General features: G+C 54.8%; 2 protein-coding genes across 2 annotated transcripts; both read right to left on the bottom strand.

Annotated features, from left to right (window-relative positions):
- Window positions 1-7429: 7429 nt before the first annotated feature.
- LOC109743463 (uncharacterized) lies at window positions 7430-8104 on the bottom strand. Its single transcript, XM_020302560.1, has one exon. It carries the CDS (start codon window positions 8102-8104, stop codon window positions 7430-7432), a length of 675 nt encoding a protein of 224 aa, XP_020158149.1.
- A 44-nt stretch (window positions 8105-8148) lies between these two features.
- LOC109743454 (putrescine hydroxycinnamoyltransferase 3-like) lies at window positions 8149-8849 on the bottom strand. Its single transcript, XM_073497529.1, has 2 exons — window positions 8750-8849; window positions 8149-8687 (listed from the first exon to the last, which is right to left on the bottom strand). Exons 1-2 carry the CDS (start codon window positions 8847-8849, stop codon window positions 8149-8151), a joined length of 639 nt encoding a protein of 212 aa, XP_073353630.1.
- Between the last annotated feature and the right edge of the window lie 291 nt (window positions 8850-9140).

The following is a 9140-nucleotide window of genomic DNA, read 5'->3' as shown; positions in this document are numbered from 1 at the left end:
CGGCTCTTTTGGGAAAGTTACACCCCGTAGCTAGCTCAAGAACACAAGAACACTCAATACATCCACCAAAGCAGGACTAGGGTATTACGCATCCTCACGGCCCGAACCTGGGTAAACGATCTGTGTGCTTCCTGTTAGACCTGCTCTTCTCACGACCCCGCGCCCACCAATTGTGGAAGGGATTCCAATGATCCCATAGGTGTCGTTTCCACCGACAGTCAGGGACGAGCGATGGTCTTTTCCTACCAATCTATCCCCCTAGGAGCATGCGCGTAGCCTGCCCCCAAGACCCGTTCCCGCTTCTGCGCATCGACCAAATCGTCGACTCCACCACCGAGTGCGACCTGCTGTGTTTCCTGGACGCGTTCTCGGGCTACCACCAGATCAAGATGGCGGTGGAGCACGTGGAGAAGACCGCCTTCTTGACCCCGTGCGAGGTATACTGCTACACCTGCATGTCGTTCGGGTTGCGCAACACTGGGGCGACCTTCCAGTGGCTGATGCACATTGCCCTAGGCTGGCAGCTAGGGAGGAACACCGAAGCCCACGTCGATGACATCATGGTAAAGTCTCGGGAGGCAAGAACCCTCATTCAGGACCTGGAGGAGACTTTCACCAGCCTGCGCCAGGTGGACCTGCGGCTCAACGCGGAGAAGTGTGTGTTCGGTGTCCCTTCCGGCAAGCTGCTGGGTTTCCTTGTGTCGCACAGGGGGATCGAGGCCAATTCGAAGAAGGTCAAAGCAATAGAAGACATGAGCCCGCCGCAAACCCTCAAGGAAATGCAGAAGCTCGCGGCCTGCGTGACCTCGCTGGGGCGCTTCATCTCCAAGCTGGGGGAGCGCGCCCTGCCGTTCTTCAAACTGATGAAGAAGAAGGGCCCGTTCGAGTGGACCCCGGAGGCCGACCGGGCATTTCAAGACCTCAAGAGATACCTGACCAGCCCACCGGTGATGGTAGCGCCTCGTCCTCTCGAGCCTCTGGTGCTCTATCTGGCCGCCATGCCTCACTCCGCCAGCGCGGCGCTGATGGCTGTCCGGGAGGAACGCCAGGCCAAGTGCCTGCTACCTCTTGAGCATGCGTTGGTTTTCCCTTGAAGAGGAAAGGGTGATGCAGCAAAGTAGCATAAGTATTTCCCTCAGTTTTTGAGAACCAAGGTATCAATCCAATAGGAGATTACACGCAAGTCACCTACTACCTGCACAAACAAACAAGAACCTTGCAACCAACACGATAAAGGGGTTGTCAATCCCTTCACGGTCACTCGCAAAAGTGAGATATAATAAAAATAGTAAAGTAAATATTTTTGGTATTTTTTGTAAGATTGCAAAATAAACGGCGACAGAAATACTAAAAGAGCATAGTAAAACAGAAACTGGCACTAGGCCTTCGGTTAATAGGTTAGTCCCAAAAATAATATAAAAGAGCATAGTAAATCCCATTAAACATTCAAAACAAATAATATAATGGCATGGAACAATCAAAAACTATAGATACGTTGGAGACGTATCAAGCATCCCCAAGCTTAATTCCTGCTCGTCCTCGAGTAGGTAAATGATAAAAACAGAATTTTTGATGTGGAATGCTACCTAACATAATTTCCAATGTAATTCTCTTTATTGTGGCATGAATGTTCAGATCCATAAGATTCAAAATAAAAGTTTAATATTGACATAAAAAAATAATACTTCAAGCATGCTAATAAAGCAATCATGTCTTCTCAAAATAACATGGCCAAAGAAATCTATCCCTACAAAATCATATAGTCTGGCTATGCTCTATCTTCATCACACAAAGTATTTAATCATGCACAACCCCGATGACAAGCCAAGCAATTGTTTCATACTTTTGATGTTCTCCAACTTTTTCAACTTTCACGCAATACATGACCGTGAGCCATGGACATAGCACTATAGGTGGAATAGAATGGTGGTTGTGGAGAAGACAAAAAGGAGAAGATAGTCTCACATCAACTAGGCGTAGCAACGGGCTATGGAGATGCCCATCAATAGATATCAATGTGAGTGAGTAGGGATTGCCATGCAACGGATGCACTAGAGCTATAAGTGTATGAAAGCTCAACAAAAGAAACTAAGTGGGTGTGCATCCAACTTTCCTGCTCACGAAGACCTAGGGCAATTTTGAGGAAGCCCATCATTCGAATATACAAGCCAAGTTCTATAATGTTAAATTCCCACTAGTATAAAAGTGACAACATAGGAGACTCTCTATCATGAAGATGATGGTGCTACTTTGAAGCACAAGTGTGGTAAAAGGATAGTAGCATTGTCCGTTCTCTCTTTTTTTCTCATATTTCCTTATTTGGGCCTTTCTCTCCCCTTTTTTTAGGCCTCATTTTTATTTTTATTTTCGTCCGGAGTCTCATCCCGACTTGTGGGGGAATCATAGTCTCCATCATCCTTTCCTCACCGGGACAATGCTCTAATAATGATAATCATCATACTTTTATTTACTTACAACTCAAGAATTACAACTCAATACTTAGAACAAAATATGACTCTATGTGAATGCCTCCGGCGGTGTACCGGGATGTGCAATGATTCAAGAGTGACATGTATGAAAAATTATGAACGGTGGCTTTGCCACAAATACGATGTCAACTATATGATCATGCAAAGCAATATGACAATGATGGAGCGTGTCATAATAAACAGAACGGTGGAAAGTTGCATGGCAATATATCTCGGAATGGCTATGGAAATGCCATAATAGGTAGGTATGGTGGCTGTTTTTAGGAAGGTATATGGTGGGTGTATGATACCGGCGAAAGGTGTGCAGTATTAGAGAGGCTAGCAATGGTGGAAGGGTGAGAGAGCGTATAATCCATGGACTCAACATTAGTCATAAAGAACTCACATACTTATTGCAAAAATCTATTAGTTATCGAAACGAAGTACTTGTTGAGGTTGGTGAAGTCAGCACACATGCGTTCCTTCCCGCCTTTCTTTGGGACGACGACTGGGTTCGCCAGCCATTCCGGGTATCGGACCTCGCGAATGACACCTGCCGCTTCCAGCTTGCGAGTTTCCTGGACGATGAAGGACTGCTTCTCCGTGGACTATCGCCGCGTCTTCTGCTTCACAGGGCGCACATTGGGGCAGACCCTTAAGTGATGCTCGATTACCCCTGGGGACCCCTACCAGCTGCTTGGGCTCCCAGGCGAATACCTCCTTGTTTGCCCGCAGGAACTTCACCAATGCCTCCTCTTGACCCGGATCGAGGTTGGCGCCTATGGTGAAGGTGGCTCCCGAGGATCCATCTTCCTCGACCGGTACTTGCTTCGTTTCGGCCCGATCTTGGGTGAACAACTGCTCCTTCTTCGCCGGCGCGGCCTCCTTAGCCCCTGGGGCGGCTTCATCGGCCGGGCGCGCTGCCGCTGCGGCCCTGAAGGCGAGCTTGAGGGCCGTTAGAGCCTCCTTGGTGTCTCCAGCCACGGCGAGGACGCCACTGCTGCCCGGCATCTTCATGAGGTTGTAGGCCGGATGGGTCGCTGCCATGAACTGAGCTAAGGGAGGGTACCCGAGTATGGCGTTGTACGGGAGGCCGGCGGGCGATGTCGAAGTCGATCAGCTCGGTGCGGTAGTTTTCCCGGGTACCGAAGGTGACCATAAGGTGTATCTGCCCCAGGGGGCTGGTGGATCCGCTACCGACTCCGGAGAAAGGCTTGGTGGGGCGGAGCCGGCCGTACGGCACGTGAAGCAAGCCGAAAGCTTCCACGGAGAGCACGTTGAGGCCCGCTCCGCCGTCGATGAGTGTCTTGGTCATGGCGACGTGGCATATGGTGGGCGTGTAGAGCATTGGGAGTGCGCCTGAGCCGGCAGTGGTAGCGGGGTGATCCCCTGAGTCGAAGGTGAGGTCGGCCTTGGGCGCCGCCCATCCTGGAGGGGCTGCCTTCTGCACGGAGGCGACGCCGATCTGGCGGAAGAACTGCTTGACGTGGCGGCCCGAGGATGGCGCTTGCGAGCCGCCGAGGAGGGCCGCGACGGCGACAGGGGCCGGCGCCACGAAGCGTGTGACGAAGAGGCCGCGCAGCTCTTCCCAAGAAGCCACGGAGGATCCTGGTAGGTTGAGCAGCCAGGCGGACGCCGCGCCAGCGAGGGCCATGGGGAACCAGTTGGCCATGACCTTGTCGTCGCCTCCCGCCTCCAGAATGGCCTCCTCGTACGCCAGCAGGAAGGTCGACGGATCCGCCGCGCCGTCAAAGCGAGGCGGCATCTCCGGCCTGAACTTGGGCGACCACTACACCCGTCGTAAGGCGGGGGTGAAGGCCCTGAGCCCCGTGGCACCGTCGTGGTCGCTCGTCGGTCCAGTCGGAGGAGCAGCGCCGGCCATGGGGACCGAACGGAGAGGTAGAGCCGGCGGAGGAGCAAAACTTCGGCGCACCCCTACCTGGCGCGCCAAATGTTGGATTCTGGGTTCCGGCAAACCTTTGAGGTTCGAATACTGGGGTGCGCACGAAGATCTCTCTCTTCCTAGCTCGCCCTCGCAACGATCTCAAGGCCTAGCTCGCCGAACCCAAGGAACAAGAGACACGAGGGTTTATACTGGTTTGGGCCACCGTTGTGGTGTAATACCCTACTCCAGTGTGGTGTGGTGGATTGCCTTGTAGGCTGAGGATGAATAGTACAAGGGATGAACAGCCTCCTGAGAAGAGGTGTTCTTGAGCTCGGTGAGCTTGTGTGTGTGAGGATGGTCTGAATGATCTGTCCCCTGCTAGGGTGGTGGCTAGTCCTATTTATAGAGACCCTGGTCCTCTTCCCACATATTAGGCGGGAAGGAATCCCACAACGGCCAATTTTGAAGGGAGACAACTAGTACAAGCTATCCTGACAAAAGGTGGTCTTCGTCTGCCAAAGGCTCTGGTGGTGACGCCGTCGTGGGCTCCGCGGTGACCTTCGTCCTGCTGGTCTTGGTCATGTTGCACCGATATGGAAACCTTTGTCTGACGCCTCGGGACTCCTCGCCTGCGCTTGCCCCTTTAGCACCAAAGAGGCAACGAGTACTCTGCGCCCGCTGGTGCCCGCCTGGCCTTGGTCGTCATGGCTCACGTCACGTGCACCTCGGGAGGTGCCCCTTGCATAGATATCTCCGCTCCTCGGGAGCCAGCCTAGCGTGGCTGCCCCTAAGGAGGTCTTGTGTCGTCCACCTCGCGAGGCTTGGCCCCTCGCGAGGGTCTTGAGTGGTTGCTGATGAAGATGGGCCGTACCAGGCTGTTGGTGCAGCCACATCCTGGGCCGCAGGCAGGCAAGTCTGGGTGCCCCCGTTCCTAGGACGCTGACAGCCACTGATCACTTTGCTGCAGATAATTAATCTCCAGGTGTGGTTGAATTGACAACTCAGCTGCTAATACCTTCAAATATTCTTTGGCTCCCCTTGTGTCGAATCTATAAATTTGGGTTGAATACTCTACCCTCGAAAACTGTTGCGATCCCCTATACTTGTGGGTTATCACTCCCCCACACCTGGGTCTTCATCTCCTCCCAATCGTAGTCTCCCGAGAACGTTGTTGTTGGGGAGAGCGCTATCGATGTCGGGAGGGGATTCCTTGAAGAGCTCCGTGCCTCCCACACGGACTTGACAGTTCCCGGCACCGTGGTCACCGGAGGTGCTGCGCCCTCCTGCACGACTTCAATGCTTGTCGGGACCATGGTCTCCGGAGGCGCTGCACCCTCCTGCATGGTCTCGACGCAAGCCATCATCATTGCTGGCTCACCGTCCTCTTCAGCCTGCACGAGATTTGCCGCCGCTGCGGCATCCTCATCAGCCATCCTCTTGCGGCACTCACGGGCCCAGTGGCCCTTGATGCTGCAATATCGGCACTTGTCTCGGTCGTCGTTGCCGGCACCTCGTCCGGCACCGCCCTGGGTGCGACCACCGCCTCTGCCGGTGTCGCCTCCGTTGCTCGGGGCACCTCCACCACATCCTTGACGCTTACTCGCCTCCCACTTCTTTGAGAATAGGAGTTGTTCTCCTCCGAAGATCTCACGGCCGTCCTCAAGGCGGTCCTCGACCACCCGCAACCGGCCCATGAGCTCCTCGATGGAGAGCTCACTCTGGTCAAGCAAAGTCTCGATGGAGATTGCTACCTGAGCGAAGCGAGGTGGCACGACGTGGAGAAATTTTCGCACGACTCTCGCGTCGTCCATGGTGTCGCCGAGCGCTCGGAGTTGTGACGCAAGGCTGGAGATCCGCATGGCGAAGTCGTCGACGAGCTCGCCCCCCTTGCGCACGCGGTTGCTGCCGAGGCGCTGGGTACGGATGGCTTCCCACGCCTCCTTGGCACTTGCCTTCGCCGCGAGCATGCCGTGCATCTCCGGCGGCGTGGCGTGCATGAGTGCCGCCACTGCTTTCCTGTCCTCCTTTCTCTCGACCAGGTCGTCCTGCATGGGAACCCAGAGGCTCGCCGCATGGAGGTTGTACTCCATGATCAACGCCTACTCGTTGTAGTTCGAGCGCGTGAGAATCGGGAAGGTGATGGGTACGCCACCGCTGACTGCAGTCTCACGCACGATCTCCCTAACCACGACCTCATCGCGATGGTCGTGCCTGGACCGGATGCGCCCTCGCCGCTCCTCCGGAGGCGGTGACTGGGAGCCGTCCTGTGATGGTTACGACTTGGAACCACCCGAAGTGGTGCGCTGCTGCTTTCCTTGTGCACCGGCCATGGCTACTGTAATCTGGGGCTCTGATGCCAATTGTTAGCCCAAAATACTAGCGAGTAGCTAGCTCTCTCTCTCATTACAATCTAGCGGAGGAACACTACAACCGACGACTGCACACTCACTAGCTGCGCCACGGACTAGTGCAATGCACACACACTAGAGACTAGAGTTGGAGTACTACTTGAGCTGAATGAGCACACACGGTGGTACTAGGAGGAACTGAAAATGCCTTCTATTGAAGTGAAATGGCCTGCTCTTACAACGATGGGACCTGCCCTTTATATAGTGGTTCTAAAACCGACTATGTGCTGGACGTGCACAACACACATGAAACTACCATGTACTACCAAGGAAACCTCTAGGTAAGTTCTTTGCACCATCTAAGCGTACTACTAGGAAACTACTAGGTAACTACCACTTCCTAACACGCAAAGGAAGCTGCTGCCACTGGTGCTGCATGCATGCAACTGCATGTTCACTGAAGACCATGGTTGACTCAACTAGCTAGTATCCTTAGGAACGATCTACAGTAGCAAAGCACTCACCGAAGCCGCACACAGATGTAGTAGCAAGAGCGTAGGTCACTTGCTTCTACACTGGATATGCACACACATATGTGAGGGAGGAGTACTACTTGAGGCTTGGATGATTATGAGTGGAATGGCCTGCTCTTACAACGATGGGGACTTGTCCCTTATATAGTGGTTCTAAAACCGACTATGTGCTGGACGTGCACAACACACACGAAACTACCATATACTACAAGGGAAACCTTTAGGTAAGTTCCTTGCACCATCTAAGCGTACTACTAGAAAACTACTAGTAACTACCACTTCCTGGCTGCCGCTGGTGCTGCATGCATGCAGCTGCATGTTCACCGAAGACCATGGTTGACTCAACAAGGCGTAGCCACCATCTGTACGAACCCCGAGCATAGCCCCCTGCCGCGCGTTGTCGTCATCGCCATTTGCCGCGTGGCCGAAGCCTAAGTCAGTGTCCATCGGAAACGAGGTGAAGGCCGTCACAACCATCGTCGGGTAGCCCAACCCGATGTTGGACGCGTCCATGTAGGTGGCGCCGGACTTGTGGTGCTCCACCCAGTCAACCATCTCCTGGAAGCGGTCGTCGTACGCGCGCGCATTGATCAGTTCGCGCACCATGGACGCCACCTCCGGCAGAGGCTTCCGCTGGATCTCCTCCACGCTGTCCTCTCCCAAGACGAAGATGGACACGTTGCCCACATAGCTGCTCGTCGCGAGGGCGCGGTGCTCTGGCGCCGTGAGTCGACGCCGCCCGTCCACCCACCAGCCCATGCGGCAGCGCGTGTCAGCCGCCCCAACCACGGAAGCTAGGGTCTTCCACATGTACGCGGACACCGCCTGGACCCGCGTAGCGCGGCCGTCTCCTTCTTGTTGGCTCGCCATCTCTCGGAGCCGGGAGATGGCCTGCGCCTCCAGGTAGTACAAGACTACAAGCGCTGGACGCAGCTCGCTTCGCTCGTCAGGACGTTGACCATGCGATCGGAGGTCAGCGGCATGAACGCGGCCAGCGAGGAGCTCCTGCATCTCGACGGCGTGGAGCTCGGGCGAAACAGGGAGTGATCGTGGACCGGCCGGGCTCCCGGGGCGAGCTTGCCCGTCCGCGCGAGCTCCGAAAACCCGCCGACGAGCCCGAGCAGCGCGTGGCCGTCACCGAGCAGGTGGTTGTGGCCCCACGCCACAGAGAAGCCGCCGCACGCGAACGACACCACCTGCACCGACAGAGGGATGTCGCTGCCGTACGGCAGCGGGATCTTACTTACGGACAAGTCCATGCTGCCAAAGTCCAGGTCCGCCAGAGCGACGTCGGCCACGCCGATGATGAGCTCCGCACCTTGGTTGTTGCAAAGGATCTCGGGGAGGACTGTGCTGGGATTCGCCACGATGCGCCCAGCATGGGCAACATAGTGGTGGAGCAATGACGGCAGCCCGGACTCGAAGGCGGCAACGACGGCGTGGAAGCCGCCGGCTGGTATATGCAGCCCAGTGACACCGGGAAGGCGCCATGGAGAAGGTCAATGTTGGACACACCAAGGACGTGCTCCTTGATGGAAGAGTCGGAGGCCGAAACGAGGCGCCGGCTCATGACTCGGACATTCAGATCATTGCCCTTGTTGACGAAGCTGGCCATTAGCACTCCAATATGCGTGTGCTCACTGTTAATAGCTCCATTTATTGGACACACCGAGGACGTGCTCCTTGATGGAGAGTCGGAGGATGAAATGTGGCCCCGACCATGATGGATATTCAGATCATTGCCCTTTGTTGACAAGGCTGGCCATTAGCATTCCAATATGCGTGTGCTTACTGCTAATAGCTCAGAGGTATTTGCTGCACTTCATTGGACCTTTGAATTGTTTTCTTGTTGTCGGATGCTTGGTGCGGTTGCTTTAAAATATAAAGCGGGGAAATCTTTTTGGTC

The sequence above is a fragment of the Aegilops tauschii genome, chromosome 4, assembly GCF_002575655.3.
Source record: "Aegilops tauschii subsp. strangulata cultivar AL8/78 chromosome 4, Aet v6.0, whole genome shotgun sequence".
NCBI classification, from domain to species: domain Eukaryota; kingdom Viridiplantae; phylum Streptophyta; class Magnoliopsida; order Poales; family Poaceae; genus Aegilops; species Aegilops tauschii.
This window is presented reverse-complemented; position numbering and strand designations above follow the sequence as displayed.

Excerpts from the sequence above, each read along its gene's own strand:
- LOC109743463 (XM_020302560.1), bottom strand. The coding sequence starts at position 8,104 with ATGGCGAGCCAACAAGAAGGAGACGGCCGCGCTACGCGGGTCCAGGCG.
- LOC109743454 (XM_073497529.1), bottom strand. The coding sequence starts at position 8,849 with ATGGCCAGCTTCGTCAACAAGGGCAATGATCTGAATGTCCGAGTCATG. Across the intron at positions 8,688-8,749 it reads CATCAAGGAGCACGTCCTTG|CCGGCGGCTTCCACGCCGTC; the intron begins GTGTGTCCAACA and ends TGCATATACCAG.